The sequence below is a fragment of the Schistocerca serialis genome, chromosome 3 (genome assembly GCF_023864345.2).
Source record: "Schistocerca serialis cubense isolate TAMUIC-IGC-003099 chromosome 3, iqSchSeri2.2, whole genome shotgun sequence".
Classification (NCBI taxonomy): Eukaryota; Metazoa; Arthropoda; class Insecta; order Orthoptera; family Acrididae; genus Schistocerca; species Schistocerca serialis.
Genome location: NC_064640.1, coordinates 1,028,017,326 through 1,028,043,910, shown reverse-complemented (window position 1 = coordinate 1,028,043,910; position 26,585 = coordinate 1,028,017,326). Strand labels below are relative to the sequence as shown.

General features: G+C 39.1%; 1 protein-coding gene across 1 annotated transcript in view; it reads right to left on the bottom strand.

Annotated features, from left to right (window-relative positions):
• The window catches only part of LOC126471375 (annexin A3-like), a 267,681-nt gene that overhangs the window by 77,674 nt on the left and 163,422 nt on the right, over positions 1-26,585 (bottom strand). Inside the window, exon 3 of the mRNA XM_050099496.1 lies at positions 1,871-1,961. Coding sequence (XP_049955453.1) covers positions 1,871-1,961 — 91 coding nt within the window. The remainder of the gene's footprint in view (positions 1-1,870; positions 1,962-26,585) is intronic.

Here is a 26,585-nt window from a genome sequence, read left to right as displayed (position 1 = left end):
TTAGTGTGGAGCACCTTGCAAGAACACTGAATGGTTTATGCTGCAATTTCTAAATTTTATGAAATCGGACATTTATTCTGAAGTTATAAAACATCACAACTCAATATATTATTTTAGAATGTATTGTAGAGATATAATCTGAAACTGATTCATACACACATTATCATCACATACAATGCACATAAGACATCCTAAACCCTTAATGACTTAAGTGATTCTGCTTCACTTTTTAAGAAATCAAACAGGGTATGAAATGTGTTGCTTATGTCAAGCAACACTAATAATTGTTATGCATTAACTCAGGAATTACAAAGTCAGCTTACTATAAACTCATATGGTACAATTACACACATCAAAAACAGTTTTGCATCACCTTGGTTCCGAGAGTTCCAGAACCTGTACAGAAAATTGGAATGGAGATCAACATAGACATCATTTCTGCCCTTTTTATTGCTCATGAGAAACATACATTGCATGTTGTACCACCATACAGTGAGACCTTCAGAGGTGGTGGTCCATATTGCTGTACACACCGGTACCTCTAATACTCAGTAGCACGTCCTCTTGCACTGATGCATGTCTGTATTCATCATGGCATACTATCCACAAGTTCATCAAGGCACTGTTGGTCCAGATTGTTCCACTCAACAGTGATGCAGCGTAGATCTCTCAGAGTAGTTGGTGGGTCACGTCGTCCATAAACAGCCCTTTTCAATCTATCCCAGGCATGTTCGATAGAGTCTGGAGAACATGCTGGCCACTCTAGTTGAGCAATGTCTTTATGCTGAAGGAAGTAATTCACAAGACGTGCATGATGGGAGCACAAATTGTCATCCGTGAAGATGAATGCCTTGCCAATATGCTCATTGTAAGGTTGCACCTTTGGTCGGAGGATGGCACTCACGTATCATACACCTGTTATTGTGCCTTGAATGACCACCAGTGGCGTACATTGGCCCCACATAATTTCTCCACAAAACAGCAGGGAACCTCTACCTTGCTGCACTCACTGGACAGCGGGTTGCCTCCAAACACGTCCCCGACAATTATCAGGTTCAAGGCATATGCGACACTCATTGGTGAAGGGAACATGATGCCAATCCTGAGCAGTCCATTCGGCATGTTGCTGGGCCTATCTGTACTGCACTGCATGGTGTTGTGGTTGCAAAGATTGACCTCATCATGACAACGGGAGCGAAGTTACACATCATGCAGCCTATTGCACACAGTTTGAGTCATAACATGATGTCCTGGGGTTGCACAAAAAGCATTATTCAATATGGTGGTGTAGCTTTCAGGGTTCCTCCGAGCCATAATCCATAGGTAGTGGTCATCCACTGCAGTAGTAGCCCTTGGGTGGCCTAAACGAGACATGTCATCAACAGTTCCTGTCTTTCTGATCCCCTCCATGTGCAAAAAAAAATCGCTTTGGTTTATTCTGAGATGCCTGGACACTTCCCTTGTTGCAAGCCATTCCTGTCACAAAGTAACAATGTGGATGCAATTGAACTGTGGTATTGACTGTCTAGGCATGTTTGAACTACAGACAACACGAGCCGAATACCTCTTACTGGTGAAATAACTGGAACTGATCGGCTGTCAGACCCCCTCCATCTAATAGGCGCTGCTCATGCATGGTTGTTTACACCTTTGGGTGGGTTTAGTGACATCTCTGAATAGTCAAAGGGACTATGTCTGTGATACAATATCCACAGTTAATGTCTATCTTGAGGTGTTCTGGGAACCGGGGTGATGCAAAACTTTTTTTGATGTGTGTATTTTGATATAATATTACTTCTATAGGTCATAAGTTAAATTTCATTTTACAATCTTCAATGGACAATTACTAGAGGAAATGATATATACTTACTCTTGTAGAAAATCTCCTTGATCTTTTGCATGTTATAATTATTCTGCGCACCCAGAAGTTCTATAAAGGTGGCTATATCTGCAAACTTTTTCTGCAAAAAATACACCATACCTCTAGAAACAATATATGTAATTTTGGAATAAAATTTTTATTTAATAAGGAAGAGTCATAGATTAAAATGGCCTGGCTGATACTGCTTGAAATCTGTCTCATGTTGGCCAAATTGATTTCAGTAAATGTAGGCAAGACCAATATTTAATATAAGTTGACAGGATTCCCATTTTGACCTGCTCATATAATGTAAGGTATAGCATGCTAGTTTGTGAGACAGGAAGCTTAGCGAGACCAGGATTGAATCTGTGGGGCACATTAATGGCCATAGTTGATGCACCAGCCACCATGAGTGTTATTTTTAGGCAATTTTTCCATGTTTGTTTAAGCAAATGCTGGGCTGGTCCCAACTTTCCACCTCAGAAAGTAAGGTACACAAACACTTAAGATATGATCACACACAGAACAAAGTTTCCACAATTAGCTGGCAGGTGGCACACATGATTTCCCTCCCTTAGGTAACTAACAACTGTGGTGACAGGAAAGAGGCTCTGGCCACAAAGTTAAATAAAATAAATTTGCCAAATTCTTGAGTCCAGTGAATGATGTACTAGACACAATTGAAAATAAATAAAAGAAAACATAGGGTTCCCATTTTATTAAGGTTAAAAATGAGAAGTATTCTGATTTTCAAATATTATTACCAAACATGCTCTATTTCTGAAGCATGAATTTCAGGAGTCACTTTAGTACTAACGAAAGTGTGTCTGTCTGTAGTCTGAACACTGTGAATTTAGCTTTCATATTTATTCCATTATTAATTCATATGTATTCCATTATTACAACAGACAGGCTCAAATATGCAATATTCTGCCTGATGACCACTATGCAGCTGATTCATGGTGATTATAGTGACAAAAAGAAGACTATAAGGTCTATAACTGACATGCTTTAGTAAGTAATTTAAATTGGATCCATACAAATCAGAATCACAGATTCATAAGCTTGTTATCATTCCTATGACAGAAATATCTAATGTAGAACTATTTTCAATTATTAAAACACATTTTCAATCTGTGTTATGTATAATCAGAAAATTATTTCACTGTATATCAGTAGTACTTTATTCCCTCTATATATCCTGACTATTATGAAATACACCCCACATACAGAAAAATCCTAAACAACAATTAGTGTTTAATCATATGCAGCAAGTTCTGAAACACATTCTCCTTAAAGAACTTTTCCTTTTCATTTTAGTCATTTATTATGAAAATAACTTGAGCTGAGAGTGAGTAAGGAAAACTTCCAGTATACTTGTAAAATAATCACAAAAGCCTGTAGTAATGTGTTACCACATTGTTCCATTCCACACGTCCCCTTTTTAATAGTGTCTATAAGCTACACTGTTGTCAATATACTGGAGGAGCAAAGGCCTGATCAGACATTCTGATCAAAATTTTCTGTAATTTCCTTAAAATGCTCACTACCATATGCATAGTGATGAATGTTTAACCACCAGGCCGTGGCAGCAGGTGTTAAGTGTCTGTTGTGGCTGGTGGTAGCCTCGCGGCTATCAATGTGTTAAATTATTTCACATAAATCCAGAGATGATTTTTCAATTACTTTGAGTTGATTTCTTCTACAATACTTCTTCAATTTCCTCTGTGTCAACTATAAAATTGAATGCATGGTTACTGGTTTATACTTAGTTTAAATGGTTAAATTTTTAGTCCTGCCTACAGCTACACATGAAAAGTACATAGCACTAGCTGTATCATACCTTTCAGTTTGGAGAAGAGAGAGGAATAGGTTGGGAAAGGAGAAAGAGAAAGGGCCAGTGACTCAGACTCCAAGATGGGAACCCACCAGTTAATTCCAATAGCCAGGATTGTCTCATGTGGGTCTACTTTTATGAGTGTATCAGCAGTACTAAAATTCTTGCCTCCTGAAGGTGATAACAGGGCAATAAGTATGCCTCCAATTTTTTAGTTCTTTAATGTGATTTTCCATTTTGTACATTTATATTTGTTTCAATTAGATGATGAGCTCTAACCATCACTCCTACTGGAAGAAGTCCTATGAAGCTGTTGCAGTCTGTTGGAAGCAGTCCCATAATGTTGATGCCAACATTCTGTCAATATTTTCCTTTCTCAGTAAGTATATAATGTCTAACATAAAAACTGGTATATTTCTTTGGCGGTTTATTTCCGTGGCCAAGGTTAATGAATTGTGGTCCACCAGAGCTACTTGATCTGCAGATAGAGGACTGAAATTAAGATTTTTCAGATCTGGAACCTTACCTGCAAGAGGACAGATGATAAAAAAACTTTTAATGAGCAGGCTGGGTGCCATTGTTCTTGGTTCCAAACTGTTCAGTTTTCTTTAACTGGTTTAATGTAGAACAATCATATAACACTAGTTATGGGAAAACTAAATGCCAGACAGTCATTCAAAGTATCCTGAGGAAATGTAGTTCATGCATAAATAAGGCAGTCTACATAACCCAAAAGTAACTGCTTCTTGGATGTATGAATCTTATCATATAGAATAAATAAGGAGATTAGAGAAGATTCAAGGAAGAATTCATATTTAATCACCACATGAATGTCGTGGGAATGTGTAGTGATGTGTGCACATTCTTTAAAAAGGCTGCATGTGCAGCAGTGCTATGTCGTCCACAGAGAGTGCCTCAGACTATTTGTGTGTGTGTGTGTGTGTGTGTGTGTGTGTGTGTGTGTGTGTGTGTGTGTGTGTGTGTGTGTGTGTTTAGAGAGGGGAGGGGGGGGGGAGACAGAGGGAGACAGAGGGAGACAGAGAGAGAGAGAGAGAGAGAGAGAGAGAGAGAGAGAGAGAGAGAGAGAATCACTGTCAGTGCTCACCATGGGCCCCAGTCTGTCTAAGGCTAGCTGAGCTGCTCTTGACCTCAGTTCTCTATGTGTATTGCTACTCCACTTTGTGTCTATAATAGGTTTCTGCTGAATGTTTCTTAAGTACTGTGTTCAAGTTCTTAATGCTTCTGTGGAATAAAGTTGTGTTCAGTCTACTGGTTGTGTTGTGCTTATACCTAATTGCAACACAATTTCTGACGAGTGTGGTTCTCTTCTCCATGCAAATTTCTACTCTGGTTGGTCCTCTGTTTATTCTCACAATGGCTGATGATGTTATGGAGGACATTTTACGCTGGTTGGTCAAACAGCAAGAATCATTCACCATGGTGTTGCACCGCCAATCATAGGTGCTGGACAGTCAAACTCAGGTGCTTCAATCATTGGCTTCTACTTTTCCAGACAGCATGCTCCTTCATCTGTGTTGCCTGCTGATTTTCCCTCCATGACCCCCAAGGTTTATCTGCCTCCCTTTTCTATGTACAATGAATCTGTTGAGGATTGAGACACATACGACAAATGTCTGCAACAACACTTTCAAGCTTTTGGGATTGGTGACACTATTTTTTGTCATGCCTTGTTCCTTTCATGGTTATCGCCAAGAATGTATCAAGTCCTATGTCAACTCACCCCTTTGCAGGGTCCATCTTCTTTAAAATTGACTAAATGTGTGAACTTCTTTCAAAGTACTACTGTAAGCACACCCATGTTATTGCATCCTGCATTGAGTTTTACCTCTGTAGGAAGCAATGACATCATTCCTATTGACCATGGATGGCTGAACTCCATGGGTTAAGTGATCATTGTCATTTTGTGTCCAGTTTATGTAAAGAGCTGTATACTGACCAAATGGTGAGAGATGTGTTTAGCTCTGGATTGTGAGGGTTGAGAGCATGCCCTCCAGCATGAAAATCCATCCCTCTCCAAGGTTTTAGCTATTGCACATTCGTTTAAGGTGTCATAAGCTGCAGGTAACCAAATTGAATCATGGTGTGAGGTATCAGCAATCCAACCCTCTCCTTCACACCAAGCTTCAGATAGTTCACAGGGAGAAGACATGGTTGCAGCACACAGTCACAGCATCAAGATGGCTGGCCTCACTGTCAGTAGCAGTCACACCAGCAAAGTTTTTAGTTTTATTTTATTTACTCGTCAAGTTCTGTAGGACCAAATTGAGGAGCAAATCTCCAAGGTCATGGAACATGTCAGTACATGCAATACAACATAAACGTAATAATAGATAAAAATAAATGTTCATGAACCTTAAAAAAGTCAGTCCATAAGTTTAAGTAACTGCTGTCAGCAATACAATAAAAATCAGCTTAATTTTTCAAGGGACTCCTCAACAGAATAGAAGGAGTGACCCACGAGGAAACTCTTCAGTTTCGATTTGAAAATGCGTGGATTACTGCTAAGATTTTTGAATTCGAGTGGCAGCTTATTGAAAATGGATGCAGCAGTATACTGCACATGTTTTTGCACAAGAGTTATGGAAGTCTGATCCAAATGCAGGTTTGATTTCTGCTAAGTATTAACCAAGTGAAAGTTGCTTATTCTTGGGAATAAACTAATATTGGTAACAAGAAACGACAATAAGGAATATACGTATTGGGACGCCAATGTATAAAATACCCAGACTCGTGGACAGAGGTTGACAAGAGGTTCATGATCTCACACCACTTATTGCCCGAACGGCCCATTTCTGAGCCAAAAATATCCTTCTAGAATGGGAAGAGTTACCTCAAAACATAATACCATATGACATAAGTGAATGAAAATAAGCAAAGTAGACTAATTTTCGTGTCGAACGATCACTCACTTCTGATACCATTTGAATAGCAAAAATGGCAGTATTAAGTCTTTGAACAAGATCCTGAACATGGGCTTTCCACCACAGCTTACTATCTATCTGAACACCTGGAAATTTGAACTGTTCAGTTTCACTAATCATATGCAAGTTCTGTGATATTAAAATGTCAGGTTTTGTTGAATTGTGTGTTAGAAACTGTAAAAACTGAGCCTTACTGTGATTTAGCATTAGTTTATTTTCTACAAGCCATGAACTGAGGTCATTTACTGCACTATTTGAAACTGAGCCAATGTTGCACACAACATCCTTTACTACCAAGCTAGTGTCATCAGCAAACAGAAATATTTTAGAGTTACCCATAATACTAGAGGGCATATCATTTATATAAATAAGGAACAGGAGTGGCCCAAACACTGATCCCTGGGGCACCCCCCACTTGACAGTACCCCACTCAGACCCCACATCACAGCCATTATCAACATTGTGAATAATGACCTTTTACTGCCTGTTGAAAAAGTAAGAGGAGAACCAATTGTGAGCTACTCCCTGTATTCCGTAATGGTCCAACTTCCGGAGCAATATTTTGTGATCAACACAACCAAATGTCTTAGTTAACTCAAAAAATATGCCAAGCGTTCAAAACCATTTGTTTAGCCCATCCAGTACCTCACAGGGAAAAGAGAATATAGCATTTTATAGCATTTTCAGTTGTGAAACGACTTCTAAAGCCAAACTGTACATTTGATAGCAAATCATGTGATATAAAATGATCAATTATCCTTACATACATAGCCTTTTCAATAACTTTTGCAAACAGTGATGGCATAGAGATTGGTCTAAAATTATCTACGTTATCCCTTTCCCTTTTTATAAAGCGGCTTTACTACTGAGTACTTTAAATGCTCAGGAAACTGACCATTCCTAAAGGAAAAATTCAAATATGGCTAAATACAGAGTTAACATGTGCACCACAGTACTTTAATACTCTGATAGACACTCCATCATAACCATGAGAGTCCTTAGTCTTCAGTGATTTGATTATTGACTCGATCTCCCTCTTGCCTGTATCACAGAGGAGTATTTCAGACATCAATCTCGGAAAGGCATTTGCCAAGAAAGTTATTTCCTGCAGAAGCTAAATTTTTATTTAATTCACCAGCAATGCTCAGAAAATGATTGTTAAATGCTGTACATATATCTGATTTATCAGTAACAGAAATATTTTTACTTCGAACTGACTTTATATCGTTGACCTTGTGCTGCTGGCCAGACATTTCCTTCACAACAGACCATATGGTCTTAATTTTATCCTGTGAATTAGCTATTCTATTTGCATACACATACTCTTTGCCTTCCTGATAACATTTTTAAGCAACTTACAATACTGTTTGTAATGGGCTACTGTAGCTTGATTGTGACTACTTCTAACATTTTGATATAATTCCCGCTTTGTTCTACATGATATCCATATCCCACAAGTCAGCCACCCAGGCTGCCCATCACTGCTAGTACCCCATTTAGAATGTTCTAATGGAAAGCAACTCTCAAAAAGCATGAGAAATGTGTTAAGGAAAACATTGTATTTATCATCGATGTTATCAGCACTGTAAACATCCTGCCACTCTTGTTCCTTGACAAGGTTTAAAAAACTCTCTATTGCTGTTGGATTAACTTTCTTATGTAGTTTGTAATTAAATATGACATTGGTTTGAGTAAAAAAGCCTTTTAGTATTAAAATTTGTGCATCATGGTCTGAAAGGCCACTCACGCTTTTGCTAACGGAATGCCCATCTAGTAATGAAGAATGAATAAAAATATTGTCTATTGTAAACAGGCCAATAAACAGCAATGTATGCATTCCACACTCCCAGCCTGCCCTTATTGTTTCATTAACCAGGAGTGCACAGATTGCTCAAAACTCAGGGCAACCTCTCATAATTGCAATAAAAAGGGTCACATTGCTTCTGTTTGTAATGCAAAAATTCGGCACAGTGATCCTGATAGGGACATGGATGTAAACATTGTATGACTATTTCTGTCGCACCAAACAAGCTTTTCTGTAAAGTTCTCCACATGCAAGTGGATACAGGAGGTGTGGTAACCTCCTTAAACTCACAAACTTATATGGACCCTGCACTTCCCCCTGTGTCATTCCAATTAGTGAATTACAACAAGCAGAGTATTCCTATTCTTGGCCAGTTCTCTGTCCCAGTGACCTACAAGTCAGTAGTCCAGTCACTTACATTTCTTGTTGTAGATAACACACATACAGGGAGCCCTTTTGGATCAGATGCTTTTAAGTTGTTTGGTTTTGCCACTTTAGATGAAATGAATTTAGTCTCTGAATAAATACCATATACACAGTTGGATTAATTACGAGGGCGGTTCAGAAAGTAACCTCCGATTGGTCACAGTGCGGGTTGTGGGGGAAGCAGCGACGCCATCTGTGCGTTCACGCACTCAACAGGTCAGTCGGCATCAAGCTGTGGTCGAGTGAACATCGTACCTGCGCTAGTTTAGTTTTTGTGGCAGTTTGAAATGTGTGCTGCAATAGAAAACCCTGCCAAATGTGAAGTGCGTGCTGTCATAAGGTTTTTTACAGCCAAAGGATATTCTGCAGCAGCTATTCATCATAAGCTTTGTGCCGTGTACGGACCGAGAGTTATGAGTGAAGGAGTTGTCCGTGAATGGGTACGTTTATTTAAAAGTGGACGAGAAAACGTTCATGATGAAGAGAGGAGTGGTAGACCATCATTGGTGACTGACGAACTCGTTCAGACAGTTGATGCAAAAGTTCGTGAAAATCGACGTTTCTCAATGTCAGAGTTGTCTACTGGTTTTCCACAGATTTCTAAGACTCTCTTGTACGAGATAGTGACAGCAAGATTGGGTTACCGTAAGTTCTGTGCACGATGGGTGCCCAAAATTCTTACCGACCACCACAAAACTCAAAGAATGGCCTCTGCATTAGACTTTCTGTCACATTATGAGGACGAAGGAGAACCATTGTTAAACAGAATCATGACCGGTGACGAAACCTGGATTAAGTACGTGAACCCTGAGACAAAAGAACAATCAAAGATGTGGGCACATTCAAATTCGCCTACCAAACCAAGAAAAGCCTCGCAAGATTTTTCTGCCAGAAAACTGATGACAACGGTGTTTTGGGATGCCAAAGGGATGTTGTTGGTTGAATTCATGGAACATGGTACGACCATTAATCAAGACGTGTACTGTGAAACAATAAAAAAGTTACGACGGGCTATACAGAACAAACGCCGTGGTATGCTGACTTCCGGTATCATTTTTTTGCACGATAACGCCCGTCCTCACTCTGCTCGCAGAACAACGGCCCTTCTTGAGTCCTTCAAGTGGGACGTTATCAACCATCCACCTTACAGCCCAGACCTGGCGCCAAGTGATTATCGCCTCTTCATGCATTTGAAGAAATGGCTCGGGTCACAGCGGTTTGATGACGACGAAGAGCTCAAAGATGCGGTCACAGGCTGGCTCCAGGCACAAGCGGGTGATTTTTATACAGAAGGAATTTCAAAGCTTGTGAAGAGATACGATAAGTGCCTCAATCGCTATGGAGACTATGTAGAAAAATAGTGCAAAGATGTTGTTGTAAGATGTATATATTAAAATATTTTTATTTAACTTGGTGTATTTTTTTAAATCAACCGGAGGTTACTTTCTGAACGGCCCTCGTATGTTCTTAGTTTTCCTCTTTATTCTCTCATGGATTGGGTTGTGCCAATAATTTTCAAATGCACATTACTATGAAACCCTCTTCTCAGCCTTGTTTTTTCTGGGCCCATTGGGTTCCAGTGGCACTCCAGGAACAAGTCAAAGATGAATTAGATTGCCTCATGGAATCCAGCATTCATTGGCCTATTGCATCAAGTGAATGGTCTACCCCCTTAGTTATAGTAAAGTAACCAATAGCCCAATTATATTTCTGTGGTGGTTTTAAAGTTTCTGTGAATGCACAATCTATAGTGGATAAATACCCCATACCACACACAGACAAACTCTTTGCAAAGCTATAAGGTGGTCAAAATTTCTCAAAAATTGACTTGTCGGATGCCTATTTAAAACTCTCTTCAGGTATGGAGTTGCAAAGTATGTTAATTGTCAATACCCCTTTTGGACTGTACGAATACTTGCAGTTGCCTTTTGGTGTCACCAGTGCTTCCACTATGTTTCAACATTTTTAGTAGTAGTAGTAGTAGTAGTAGTAGTAGTAGTAGTGGTGGTGGTGGTAGTAGTAGTAGTAGTAGTAGTAGTAGTTTATTCATCCAGTGACAATGTACATTGTATGAATTTCTCCAAAGAACATAGTATAACAAAAGTAAGATAAGGGTGTACAGTTTCCTACATAATACAATGGTTCATTGTACCCATCACAATATTTTCGGGCAATACAACTTTGATTACTTTAATAATATAAAAGTAGGAGAAGGATCTTTTACATGAAATACATTAGAAGTAAATAATTTATTTAACACTTTTGTTTGGGGCCTTTTACATGTAATACGTTACATGTAAATAATTGATTTAACACTTTTGTTCAGAAAAACTAACATTGAGGCTGTGGCAAGCATTTGATTTATGGTACTATTAACATATAGTAAATAAATGTAGTTACTTGCCACAAGGTTACTGCAGATATTCATTTATGCTACAATAACAGTTGGTCATTAAGAATTTAAATATGGCTTCCTTGAATGTAGACAATGTTTTTATTTCTTTTAGCTGAGTTGGAAGTTTGTTGTACAAAATAGTGCCCTGAATGTTGGTTTGTTTTGTGTTAAAGCCTTGTTTACTCTTTTTATGTGGATATCATTGCACATTCTGGTATTGTAGGAATGAAGATCTGAGTTGGTTTTATAATTATCAATGTGCATTTTTATATTAACAACTTGGAACAACTTACAGCATCTGTGCCAGCTTGTGCAACTTCTTAGATGACATTGTAGTTTCTGGTACCTCCAATGAGGAACTTTTACAAAATCTCTGTGCTCTTTTTTCTGTGCTCCAAGCAGCCAGATTGAAGTGTAATTTAGAAAAATGTCAATGTTCTCAAACTTTTATCATTTATCTTGTGTTTGAAGTTTCTCATGAGGGTCTCAGACCCCTGCATCAACATGTTTCTGCTATTGTGTTGCTGCCACACCCTATGTCACTCAAAGAACTTCAGATTTTTCTAGGCAAAGTTGCCTACTTCCATAATCTTTTGCCTGAGGCAGTGACAATCATCCAGCCTTTACATGTGTTGCTGTGCAATTGGCCTCTGTTTTGCTGGTTGGTGGCTTGTGAAACTGTGTTTTCCACCTTAAGACCATGTTACAGTCTGCACCCTGCTTAGTGACGTGCCAACCAAGCCTCTATTTGGTCCTTGCGATGGATGCTTCACAGTACGAATTGGGGGCGGTACTGGTTCCAAGCAGCATACTGGTTCCAAGCAGCATACTGCTAATGCCTCAAAAATACTGACTCATGCTCAATTTGGATACTCTCAGATAGAAAAGGAAGCTTTGGCCATTGTATATGCTGTGAAGAAGTTCCATGTTTTACTCTATGGTACCAAATACCACCTGGTCACTGATCACAAACCATTGATTTCCTTATTCAGTCCTTCTTCATCATTACCAGATAAAGTGATACATCACATTCAACACTGGGCTCTTTTCCTTTCACACTGCGACTATGAGATTAATTTCTGTCCTATTAATCAACACGCAAATTCTGATGCTTTGTCCCACCTGCCAGTCAGGCCGGACCCAGGATATGATGAGGAGGAATTACTTTGTTTCCATATTGATGTTGCAGCAAAGCAGGTGGTTGATGGTTTTCACCATCCTGTAACTAGCACTCTGATTGTGAAGGCTGTATCTTCATTTCCTATTCTGTAGAAGATCATAACATTTGTGCAACATGGTTGGTCAGATTCATCACCTTCTCATGTGTCTGATCCCCTGCATAATTATTGCATCTTTTGACATCAATTCTATGTTGTGGATGGTGTTCTGCTTTTAGACATGAATCATGCAGCTTATCTAATAGTGAGCCTCTCAGTGCTTCATTTGGAGGTTCTCTGTTTATGCATATCATTGAGGTGTATCATGCAAAAAAGTGTTAGCCCGTCAACATGTGTTTTGGCCTGCCTTTGATGGTGACATTACCCACCTGGTTCACTCCTGTTCACAGTGTGGATTATGCTTGCCCATTTCCCAACACTTGTTGGCTGTTGGTCATTGACGCATATTCTTGTTTTCCATATGCTGTTCATTATGTATCCATATCTGCCATCACAGCCTTGTCCAAAATTTTTTCACTTGAAGGCTTGCCCATGATGTTAGTGTCTGAAAATGGTCCACAATTTTCATTGCAAGAGTTTGCAGCATTTTGTGATAACTGTGGTATCTGCCACATCCTTCCCCACCCTCCCCTGCTGTTCCATTCACAATCTAACAGCAAGGTCAAACACCTCATGCAAATGTTCAAAACTCAGATGAGAAAATATATTGCCAGCTCTTTGTCCGATGATGCCCTAGACTGGTTTCTCTCCTCATACCGTTTCATGCCGTTTGGCGAGAAGAGCCCAGCAGAGCTACTCCATGGATGCCAGCTAAGGACACTGCTACATCTCCTGTGTCTCCACCTAGATATCAACCAATGCAGCAGCCACCATGCCCCGTCTTGCTGGGTGTGGCTTTCTGAGCACGTGGTGTTGGATGTCACTCTAAATGGATTCCAGCTGTCATCGCCAGATGCTGGGGGCAACATTCACACAGAGGACAACCTGTGTCTGAGGCACCATTATCAGCTTTACCTTTGCATGGATGCCCAGGTGCCCACTGATGTTACATCATTGCCTCTGTGTCCATCCACATTGGGCGTCATATCACTTGCTGCTGCCAGTTCTTCACTACCACGTGGGGGAGGGCATCCATCCTCAGTGGCCGAACCAGCAGTTCCTCTATTGCTTCTGGCACCATCGTCAGGGATTCTGTCACCCATTCCTGGTACCAGTATCATTAGCACCATCACCAGAGCTGATGCCTGAGGTTGGCATGGAAACAGCCCCTGCACCTGTGTTACCATATGGTTTGACATGGGAAGGTGGATACACAATGTGTCCATGTCCGAAACACTTCAGACTTTATGCTCCCATTGCAGCCCACTACCTTGTCCGGAGCCCAGCAGATGAAGAGAAGAACATGGATGTCTCAAGGATTCGTAATCTCCCTAAGAGAAGAGGAATGCAGTGACACATGTGCATATTTTAAAAAGGTCGCACATGCCTCAGTGCTATGTTGCCCACAGAGGGCGCCTCAGACTTGTGTGTGTGTGTGTGTGTGTGTGTGTGTGTGTGTGTGTGTGTGTGAGAGAGAGAGAGAGAGAGAGAGAGAGAGAGAGAGAGAGAGAGAGAGAGACAGATCACTTGTCAGAGCCCGCCATGGGCCCCAGTCTATTTAAGGCTTACTGAGCTATGCTCGGCATCAGTTCTTTATGTGCATTGCTACAGTTCTTTGCGTATGTAATTGGTTCCTGCTGACTGTTGCTTAAGTACTGTGTTCAAGTTATTATGCTTCCATGGAATAAAGTTGTGTTCAGTCTGCTGGTCATGTTGCACTTATTCCTAATTACAATACATGCTCAGCCAACTCCAGTGGCAGATGCTACAAGAAAGCTCATTGCTCATAATGGAGTTTACTGAGGAAATTCTGAAAGCATGTGTTAAAAGAAGAATCAGGAAACACATTACTTTCTCCCACATATATCTCGTGAAGTAACATAGATTTATATACACACAGTCCAGTCACATTAATTAGACCACCTGTCAAAAGCTTCAATAACCATCTTTTACAGTGCAGACAAGCAGCAAGGTTGAGTATCCATGGCACAAACACCTTGATTGAGGTGGTCTCACAGGTTTTCAACAGAGTTTAAATCCAGGGAGTCTGGTGGCCAGGGGAATATGCTAATCCCATCTCTGTGCTCTTCAAACCATACACATAAACTGCAAGCTGTGTGATACATTGCTTTTTCCTGCTGGTAGATGCCATAATGCTGAGAACAAAACAAACTGCATGCAAGTTAGTTAGTTACACAATTACATGTTCCATGTTCCATGGATGATTTTGTATGATAGATCATAATGATGTGGAACAAGTCATGTTGGAGTGGACATTGTCTCCAAGGATAAATGCACACTTGAGTTAATCCATTGTTTCCTCCAGAATGATGAGATCATGTAGGGAATGCCACGAAAATGTTCGCCATACCATAATGCTTCCTTCTCTGGCCTGAACCCTTTCGACAATTGTTGCACGGCTGTACACACAAATGGCCATCCGTCTGATAGAACATAAAACACGATTCGTCTGAAAAGGCCACATGCTGCCACTCAGTGGATGCCCAGTTGTGGTACTGGGATGTAAATTTCAGCCTTCATTGCTGAGAAACAGCAGTCAGCATGGGTGCATGAACCAGGCACTTGCTGTGAAGGTCCATATGCAGCAATGTTCACTTAACAGTCATTAAGGAGACACTGTTGACAGCCCTTGGCTCCTCTGTCCTGTTTGTTGCTCAGCAATTGAAACTCTGTTCACCTGTACATATCTCTGCAGTCATCATGCACCTCTGTCATCTATGGCTTGTGGTGCACCACAATTGCCTCAGCACCAGTTTTGGATAATGTCATTTTGCCATGCGTGGTGTACTTTAACCATGGTGGCACACAAAAAACTTAGCCATTTCAGAAATTCTTGCATCCTTGGTGCAAAAGCCAATGATCATGCCCTTTTGAACACCATATAAATCACTCCGTTTCCACCTTGAGACAATGACTGCACTGTTTTCTGTGTCCCCCCTCCCCCAAGCTTTATATACCTACCACTTATAGTGCTGCCACCTGCTGTCTGCGAGTGGTTATTGCATATTGATGTTGAATGTAGGTGGTGGTGACATTAACATGACTGGACCATGTATGTTTCTCTCCTGGTGGCTCTGTGGTGTACTAGCCAATATGTGAGTGATTGAAGAACTATTGTAAACCAAGTCACTGGCATGGAAAGTATTGAGCCTTGCTACAAGCTACATGCAAAGTGCCTTTTTTGTGAACCTCTGTATTAATTGCTGTGGATTTTGGATCTGTGGGTGCGCTTAAACACCAGTAATAGTTAAAAGGAAGGAAGATTGGAGTTTAACATCTCATTGACAGCAAGATCCTTATAGATGGATTAATAATAGCAAAAACAATGTAACTTATCAACATTCAGCAGAACAGAGGATTATAATATCTGAGAAATCACCCCATTTATGTTTTCTGTGGTTTTCAGATAACTACATGCAAAAGCAACTACGGTTCCTTCAACAGAGCCACATATTATTCATTCCCTTGTCTTATGCAGGAGTGCTTAATCCCTATCTTTGATGATGTTACTGGGATGCGAAATGCTTCTCAGCAATTAAATTTTCCCAAACAGATGTCTTAAATGAATATTTCTTTTCCTCTTTAATATGACATTCATACAATTAAGAAAGTATTCAGAATATCTGTGAAAATGCTTGGTTTGATTCTTAACAACAAATATAAAGAGAATAAAGATATGCTATAGTACTACTTGTAGACTGTACATTACAATATATCCAAAAGGTTGTGGAAGCAGTAGCAAAATATTATCTTCAGGATATAAAGTTGATGCCCAAAATTTAAAAAGAAAAGTGTAATGTAGCAAAAGAAAAACTGAATCACTCAAAAACTTAATGAACAAAGTAAGTCTGGCAACATATGAGCTTCAAACTACACTGCATTCTTACACCATAATTCTCAGACTTTATAGCAGCCCTTCATTTAATGTTTTCAGTATTCTAGATTATCTTGATTCTTCCCTTGTATTATTATTATTTTTTTTGCTTCCTTCTTTGTGTGCTTTCATGAGAGTCATCTGTTCTTATCTTCTGCCCTTTTCTTATGTTATTTTGAACCTTGTTACACTTATCATTTCTGTTATATTTTTAGAGAGCCTTTAAGTGTCACTATTGTTCTCTGAAGAAGGCCTTATTCTTTCCTTAAGTGAGACATTAGAGATTTTGACCATCTGGAACTCATGTCTTGCTATTCTCTGGGTACTAAAAACAGTTGGTATATCTTTTACCATTATCCTGTTTTCTTATTAATTCTTTTGTAGTGACTTGTTCTCTCTGCTGCTTTACAACACAGTTTTGTTGTGGTATTCTTTCCTCCTAACTGGTAACGAGGAAATATTTGATTAGAAAAATCATGTTTCGTTGTTTATTTTGAATGGTCACTTCTGTATATACTCCTCATTCCATGTGTCTCATTTTGTGTTGATTTAATTAACTATTTTGTTTCCAATTTTTAAAAGCTTTTTACTTAATTATTAAGAAGGCATGGAAAAGCTATTTATTGATTATTTTGGCAAGTGAAATAGTAGGTTTTTGATACCTATGTTTAATATTTCAGTTGTAATGCTATAATTTAGGGTACATATTATAATGATTTTTCCTTCAATCACATTTATAAATAAAAATTAGCATCTCTTTAAACTCTTAGCTGCCACAGTAATATTTTACAGAAGACAATAACATGATCAAATTAAATTATTATTCAAACTACGGAAATGTGATAGATACTCAGTCTTTCATACCTTCATTTCACAGTGAATGTTCCTTGCAATAAATTCCCATTTGTCCTGAAGAAGCATAAGTGCTGCATCACACACATAGCCACCTAATTGCTTATTCACATCTGTTTGCAGATGCTGAAAAGCCAATACAGTAGTTGGGATATTGCATCAAGAAATGAGATACAGTTGAGAGACAACAATAGACATTTTTTTTATTTTCCTTGCAATAAATATACATATTTCAGCAAGCAAACACAGAGAGAAGCTCTCAGGAATATGAAATATATTATAAGAAGGAAATAATTAGCTGAGGGTTTGCAAATTTCAGTATGGTAAGGAAAAAAAGCACTGAACTTGTTAAGTTATTTATTTGTGAAAAATTCTTCACTACTTGGATATGAATGAAAAGAAAATTTATCGGTTATAAAACTATGGAGTTATTTTAGAGAAGTGTTATGAAAGATACCTAAAACGTGCAATTGGTAATATTTCAGTGGCTCATAATACTGACTTCCTTTTATGATGGTGTTAAAACATGTTTATTAGATATAAAACCCATAATAAATTGTTTCTATGATTAAAATGGTGAAATAAGAACAGTAAAACATCATTTTCAATTAGGTTCATTTAATAAAAGAGGTGGTTTTCAGGCACTGTTGATGAGAAAAATGCTATACCTTTTTAAAGATATGCTTATAGCACTTTGAATACAGTTTTCCATTGAGGCAGGTTAAAGCAGTAGTGGGAAGATACAAGGTGTCCTGTTGGCACCATGGGCAGACATCAGTTTCAAAGATACAAACAGCAAAGTGATTTTTAAAAAAATAATATCATCATAATATCATGGTCAGATGCAGGGGACTGAACTGACTTGCAAGTTTCTTCCTCCACTGGTCCTATTGTTTCTGGCACCAGTCCTCATTTATGCCAATCTTCAGAGTCCACATCTCCATCTTCATCTTGATCTGCCTCATGGCCTTTCTCCATCAGGAATCAGATATGTGAATTCTCTTACTTTTCCATTGGATTGTTTTTCCACTGTCAGTGGCTGGAGTTGATTTTTGTCTTTGCTTATTTCTGCTGATGTCATACCATCATACTTCATTATATCACTGGAAACAGTAAATTGTGTGGTTTATTTGAAGTGTCCAAAAAAGAAATAAAAGCCTTTGCTGACATGATGGGACTCATCTGGAGCTATTGTCACAATCAGCTAATAACCCAAGGTGCATCAAACATTGGATGAGTTAGTTGACATTCGTAAGCAGCTGGAAACCACCTTGATTACTGTCAAATGACTGGAAGCTGTTGTGAACCGGTGTGCTGAGAGAGCTCTCAGGAGTCATGTACCAGATTTACCAAAGGCGTCTCAAGTACTGTCCTATCCTGTGGATCCTGTCTCCTCTGCAGGAAGTAAAGGATCTGCTACTATCTGTCCACTTGCCTGCAAGTGGCATGTCAGTGGTTGCTCTGTACAGCATAGACTGGGAGCAGGGAGGACTCAGGGTGCATGTCTAATGAACAGATGCAAGGTGCTGTCTTCCACTGAAACTGATACTGAGGCAGTGGCACTCATTTCACCTGTTGGGCAGTCTGCTTTGTCCTGTGTTAAGACAAAGCAAGTGCTAAGGGGTAGGGCTTATTAATCATCAACAGTTAAAACATATGACTAATAATGGTATCCCTTAGGGAAATGGCAGAAAGGGACAGGAAGGAACACCAGGTGCATTCAGTGAGTTCATCTGAGGGCCTCATTCAACATGTTGAAGAGGCTATTCCAGCAGCTGTTGAAGGTACAGAGTGCAACCAACTGCAGATTGTGGTGCACATTGGAATAAATGATGCCTGTCATCTGGGCTCTGAGGTCATACTTTGATTATTCCAGTGACTGGCAGACAAGGTTGAGAATACCAGCTTTGCACACAGAGTTTCAACAAAGCTCACAATTTGCAGCATTTGCCACAGAAGTGAGAGTGGTCCCTTGGTTCTGAGGCAAGTGGAAGGACTGAACCAGAGACTTTGAGTGTTTTGTGACAAATTAGACTTTGACTTCATGGACTTGCACCATAGGGTTGAAAACTGCAGGTCAGGTGTGCACTACACATCAGAGGCTGCTACCCAGGTAGCCAACTGTGTGGTGGGCAGTGAAGTTGATAGTAGTGTGGTTTTGGGGAAAAATTACAGTGTATATTGAAAGAACAGGTTAATGGGAAATGGAAGAGGTGTATTTGTTGGAGTAGACAAGAAGCTCAAATTCACAAACACAGAAATTGAAAATGCATGTGAGATTGTTTGGAGAAGACTCAGTATCAGTGTTGGACAAAAATTTTTAACTGAGAAAACCTTACTTTGTTTGTACATAATTTCCCCAATCATACTGGAATCATCAGTGGAGACTTTAATCATCTAACAATCAATTGGGAAAATTACAGTTTTGTTAGTGGTGGCCGTAACAAGACATCTTGTGAAACATTACTAAATGTCTTCTCTAAAAACTACTAAAAGCAGAAAATTTAAAACACTACTCAGAATGGAAATATATTAGATCCTGACCTGTTTGAGGATGTCTGAATTGAAAATGGTATCAGTGATTATGAGGTAGTTGACACAATGATTACCAGAGTACATAGGGCAACTAAAATAAGTAGGAAGATATATATGTCCTGTAAATTAGATAAAAATAGCATTAGTGTCATATCTCATTGAGCAATTTGAAACTTCTAGCACAGAAAAGGAGCACATAGAGGAACTATGGAACAAGTTTAAAAGAATCGTTGACCATGCACTGGATAGATATGTACCCAGTAGAACAGTTCATACTGGGAGGGACCATCCATGGTATAGAGTCACTCTAAAAAAACTTCTAAAGAATCAGAGACAATTGCATAATAGGTGTAAAACAAAGCATAGGCTATAGATAGAGAGATGCTGATTGAAATGTGTTTTGCTGCCAAGAGAGCAATGTGGGAAGCCTTCAATGACTATTGCAACAGAAAATCGACAAATGACCTTTCATAAAATGCAAAGAAATTCTACTCCTATGTATAGGCTGCTAGTGGAACCAAAGTTAGCATCCAGTCACTTATAGATGAGACAGAAATGGAAATTCAGGGCAATAAAATAAAATACAGAAATGATTAACTTATTTTTGAAGTGTTCCTTTACAAAGGAAAACCCAGGAGAATTGCTCCAGTTTAATCCTTGTATCACTGAAAAGTCAAGTGAAATAAATACTTGTGTAAGTGGCTTTGAGAAACAGCTGAAAGCCCTAAAATTGAACAAAGCTCCAGGGTCTGATGGAATCCCTGTCAGATTCTACACTGAATTTGTGGCTGAGTTAGCCTCTTTTTTTAACTATAATCTATTATAGATTCCATGAAAAAAATAGTTGCCCAGTATCTGGATGAAAGCACAAATCACACACCACGCAGTAGAAGTGTTCCATGAAACTACTATCCAATATACTTGATATTGATTTTTTGTAGAATCTTAGAATATATTCTGAGCTCAACCATAATGAGATGTCTTCAACAGAATGACCTTCTCCATGCCAACCAGCATAGATTCTGAAAACATCAATTATGTGAAACACTACTTGCACTATTCTCACATGACATACTGAAAGCTTTGGATCAAGACAGTCTGGTAGATGCAGTATTTCTTGAGTTTGGAGAAGCATTTGACTCAGTACCACATCTGAGACAAAGCAGCAAATTTATTTATTTTATTTATCTACAAATTCCGTAGATCCTGTATTGCGTATGACGCTAGGATGTAGAAAGACTTGAGTAATATATGTACACAGACCATGGTATCAATTAGTTTACAAGAGCAGAACTATACATAAATTACATAAGACTTGCAAAAATAATAATGAACTAAAATAAAGTCATAGGAATAATACATTATGCATAGTTTATCACATTGCAAAAGCCTATTTGTCACAGTAAGTATATGGTTACAAATAGGAACAAAAAGAACATAAACAAACAACAGTAAATATAAATACATACAAAGACTACTTTTCTCTGTTGAAGTATTCATCAAGTGAGTAAAATGTTTTCTCGATTAAATATGTCTTTAGATTGTTTTTGAATGATGCACTGTTACTATGTAGACTTTTTATATAGCTCGGTAATAAGTTAAATATTTTGACACTGGAGTAATGCACTCCTTTCTGTACCCAAGTTAAACTTTTTAGTTCAAAGTGGAGGTCAGCCTTCTTTCTTGTATTGTGATAATGGAAGCTGTCATTGGTTTCATAGTGGGCAGGATTGTCAACCAAGAAACTCATTAGGGAAAAAATATACTGGCAGGTTGTGGAAAGTATTCCAAGTTTTTTAAAGAGCGTATAGCAGGAGGTTCTCGGGGGTACTCTGCGCATTATACAGACTACTTTTTTCTGCATGAGGAAGATTTATTTAGATGAGGGTGAATTGCCCCAGAAGATGATGCCATAACACATAATGGAGTGGAAGTATGCAAAGTATGTGGACTTCGTTACATTTATGTCTCCAAATTGTGAGATTGTCCTAATGGCAAAAATTGCTGAGGACAGCCTTTTTTCAGTCTCGAGGACATGGTGGTCCCAGTTGAGCCTACTGTTTATGTGGAGGCCTAAGAATTTGGTGCAGTGTACCCTTTCTATCTGATTATTGTTATTTAAAACAGTAATCTCCTGGGGGAGTTTGTGGTCAAGACTGAAATGGATATAATTTGTTTTGCTCAGGTTTACTGTGAGCGAGTTCACTTGGAACCAGGTTAATAGTACTGTAAGTAATTTGTTGGCATCAACCTCTATATCAGTGAGCTGTTTGTTACTAATCAAAATGCTGGTGTCGTCAGAAAACATGGTGAACTTGCATGTATTGCATGAAAAAGGTAGGTCATTTACGTATATCAGAAACAGCAACGGACCAAGGACAGATCCCTGGGGTACTCCATGGAGTACAGTGCTCCAGTCTGACTCTACTACCTCTCCCTCTTTATTGCTCCCATTGAGAATTACCTTCTGCTTCCTGTTTTGGAGGTAGGATTTTAGCCAGCTTCCCAGTGCCCCAGTGATCCCATAGTGGCATGCTTTGTTGAGGAGTATTTTGTGGTCCACACAGTCGAAGGCTTTGGACAGATCACAAAATATTCCAACTGCCTTAATTTTATTATTTACGGATTCCAGTATATCATTTGTGAAAGAAAATATGGCCTCAGTTGTGGACATACTTTTTCGGAAACCGAACTGTCTATCACTTATGATGCCAAAGTTTTCTAGGTGCCTTACAATTCTGGAGTGCAGTAGTTCCTCAAGGACTTTAGCGAAAGTGGACAGGAGGGAGATTGGACGATAGTTTGAGACTTGTGTTGTGCCTCCCTTTTTGTGGAGAGCTTCACTATAGCAAGTTTCATGCCCTCTGGGAAAACACCCTGGTACATAGAGGCATTAAATATATGGGCTAATACTTTGCTTAATTGGTCAGAGCAGGTTTTTAGCAGCTTACTGGAGATATTATCTACACCAGATGATCCCTTACATTTTAATGAGACAATGGTTTTTTTAATCTCATATCTGGTTATGGGGGATGTCCTTATCTCACTCACTGGAATGGGAAAACTGTGCTTCAGTAGATCCATGGCACTTTCTAAGGATCCATTGCAACCTATTTGCTCTGCAGCACTTATGAAGTAGTGATTGAATGCATTCGCAATAGTCTCTTGGTTGCTTACAGTATTGTCATCAATGTTTAGTACAATGTCTACTGGTTTACTGGCACTGTTCGTACCAGTCTTGCTCCTTATTATGTCCCAGATTGCTTTAATTTTATTACTGGGTTGGCTGATTTTGGATCTAAAATATATGCCTTTTGAAAGTTTGATTACCCTACTCAAAGTTTTACAATACTTTTTATAATGATTTATTTGACTGGGGTTTCCTGATTCTTTTGAAGTGAGGAATAACACACTGAGATGTCTCCTTGAACAAAAAAATCTTGAATTAATAAATCAAAGATCAAAACAATGCTGACTTGTTCTTTTGACAGTAGGAGTATTGTGCATACAGAATGTGTTCCTCCAGGATGAACCGTCAACCATGTGTTTTACAAAGATGTCCTTTAGTGGCTCAGGAAAAGGGTGAATCAAGTGAGACTGGACCTTGTAGGCAAGTGAATGCTGCATCAAAATAGTGCCCTATGTCACTGGGGCACTTTCGTCATGGAAGTTTTGACTTCAAAAGGCATTCCAGTTGTTCCACAGCCTCCCCTCCCTCCCCCACCGCCACCACCTCCACCACAATCATTCACCTAATCTGAATTCTTGTGACTTTTTTTCTTTTCTCAAAATTGAAAAATGCCTTTAAAAGATGTCAGTTTCTCTGAAGAACAATAGAACATTCAAAAGAATGTCACCAACATGTTAAAGGCCCTACCAGTGCTTGATGAAACTGTGGTAATTGCCAACACTTCCAGTTTTTGGAACAATATCTATAAAGATGCAATTGAAATTAGCCTTTCAATGATGCTACCAAGACTGGGAAGAATGATGACACTTGTGTATAGCTGCCAAAAGGAACTTTAAAAAATCAGTCTCATTACTTTTGTCACACACCTCATATCAATGAGTCCCATTTGGAATCAATTAACAAATACGATTGTCTGGGTGTAGGGAAAGTTCTCAGAAAATGCAGATAGGATTTTTCATTTCTTTATTTTAAGTTTGTCAGCTCTGTGAGATAAAAACTGGTTTTCTTAGTAGAGAAGCTTTTCCAGAAACCAAGCTGAGAAGTTGCTGACAAGACACTGACAGAAAATCAGATGTGTATTACACTGTATGCTGTCTCAAGACCTTAGGAAAAAATGGAAAGGGTGCTATGAGTTTGTAATTGGAGGTTTCATAAATGGGCACATCAGCTACATATTTCAGTCTTTTGGAAACTAGATGTTCTACAACTGCATCTATACTACACAAACCAATGTGAAGCACATGGCAGAAGGTATGTCCCATTACATCAGTTACTAGGGTTTCTTTCCTGTTCCATTCACATATGGTGCACAAGTAGAATGATTTGACTTTGTAGGCTTTCCCGGCGTAATAAGTCTTGAAAGTCTCTTTGGGTTTGTTGCTGCATCCTAAAATCAATTTGATTTGATATTTTGGCAATCCAACTGTTTAACATCCTCAGGAGAATGCTGCTTCTGTTGATGAGACCCACTGAGAACTGACGCCAGGCTGCAAATTGACGTCCTATATAGGCCTCTGTACTGTACACAGTGCTTGTGTGCCCACCATGTTTGCTGCCCTCCAAGACTGGTCAGGTGGCGGCAGTGATAGATCACACTCGAGGATGATTTTTGAACACTCGGACTAGGCACACTGAAGAATGTTCTGTTTTGATGCTGTTCCATGTCCTGCTGATAGGAAACCCATTGTCTCTATTAATTAAATTATCTACCAACCTAATTTCAGTTGCCTCTTTGTAGACATTGTTCCAAAAACTGGAAGTGTTGACAACTACCTCAGTTTCATCAAATTTCATACCGTGTCCCTCATTTAAGCAGTGTTCTGCTACTGCCAATTTTTCCGGCTGTTGTAGCCTCATATGATGCCTATAGAGGATGTTGATTTGCTGCCTGGCATCAGTTCTCAGCAGGACTCATCAGCAGAAGCAGCCTTCTCCTGAGGATGGCTAACAGTTGGATTGCCAAAATATCAAATCGAATTGATTTTAGGATCCGGTAGCAAACTCAAAGAGACTTTCGAGACCTACTATGCCAGGAAAGCCTACAAAGTCAAATCACTCTTCCTGTGCACCAGACACTTGTTGTCTTATATAGGCATTGCCAACCACAGTGCCTGCTGTATTCTGCCTGTTTACATATCTCTGTATTTGAATACACATGCCTATATCAGTTGCTTCAGTGTAGTATGTTAAATACTTTGATACCCCTGTGGATAATAAATTAGAACTGAATTAAAACATTACTAAACTTATCAAAAAATTTTATTCTATCTGATTTGTATGTAAAAGTCTGTGTTCTGTGTTGAACTCTTGACAAAAGACTAGCATATTTTGTATATTACAGTCCCTGCTGTCTATTTGCATAATCATCTGGGTATTTTGTACAAGGGAGGATCAAAATGTTTCTAGCCTAACAAATAAAGAATGACAGGAATTTTATAATACCAGTTTGTTTTCCAATAGAACATCCATGTACTCTAATACACTTGTGGGCATGCTCAGACCATGCTGCAAACCATTCACATAAAAGGTCTTCAATTTTGAGTCCAACCAAGCGTTCACAGCATCAGTCACTGCATCATCATTGTCAAATTGTCGTCCTTTGAGCTCCTTTTTTAGGTTTAGCAGAAGAAAAAAGTCTGATGGAGCCAAATCTGGAGAATAAAGCAGATGACATAACAATTTAAACCCACGGTCACACAGAGTTTCCAGTGTTGTGAGGGCTTTGTGTGCAGGTGCATTGTCCTGATGCAAAAGAACTCCACATGCCAATTTTCTGTACCTTTTTTTATCTCTTCTCTCAAACAGCATAGGAGCGTGCAATAATATGATGCATTGATAGTTATGCCCTTTTGCAAGTAATCCACTGTAATTACCCCTTCTGCATCCCAGAAGACTGACGCCATCACCTTACCGGATGATTTTTGCGGCTGGACTTTTTTGGGGTAGGGGATGAAGGATGTTTCCATTGCTGTGACAGTTGTTTTGTCTGAGGATCAAAGTGGTGAAACCATATTTCGTCCATTGTCACGTACCTTGCAAGAAAGCTGTCTTCATCTGCTTCAAATTGGCGAACAATTTCTTCACAACACTGCACATGCACCTGTCTCTGATCTGCATTCAAGTCTTTCGGGACCCACCGAGATGAAACTTTTGGCATTCCCAAAATATCCACAACAATGTCATGATCACACCCATGGTAGATTACAAATGTAGTTTCAATGTGCTGCAATGTTGTTCAACAATCCTGCAAAATTGTATCATGAATTGCGGTCACTATTTCATCAGTGGCAACAATGCCAGGCCTTCCTCTCCTTGGTGCATTTTCCACATTTGTTCTTCCATGTTTGAAGATGGACACCCAGTTCTTCACTGTTGCATTAGATGGAGCACTGTCGTTCAGTGTATTCTACATGTCATTTGCAATTTCCTTGGGCATTCCCTTCAAATGAAGATATTCTGTCACAGCACAGTTCTTGATTCTCTTGACATTCACCATTTTGCTTACACTGCTGTATACAATGCATCCTAACAGTGAATCTAATGAAGCTAGAGCTGCAAAATTTGACTTACA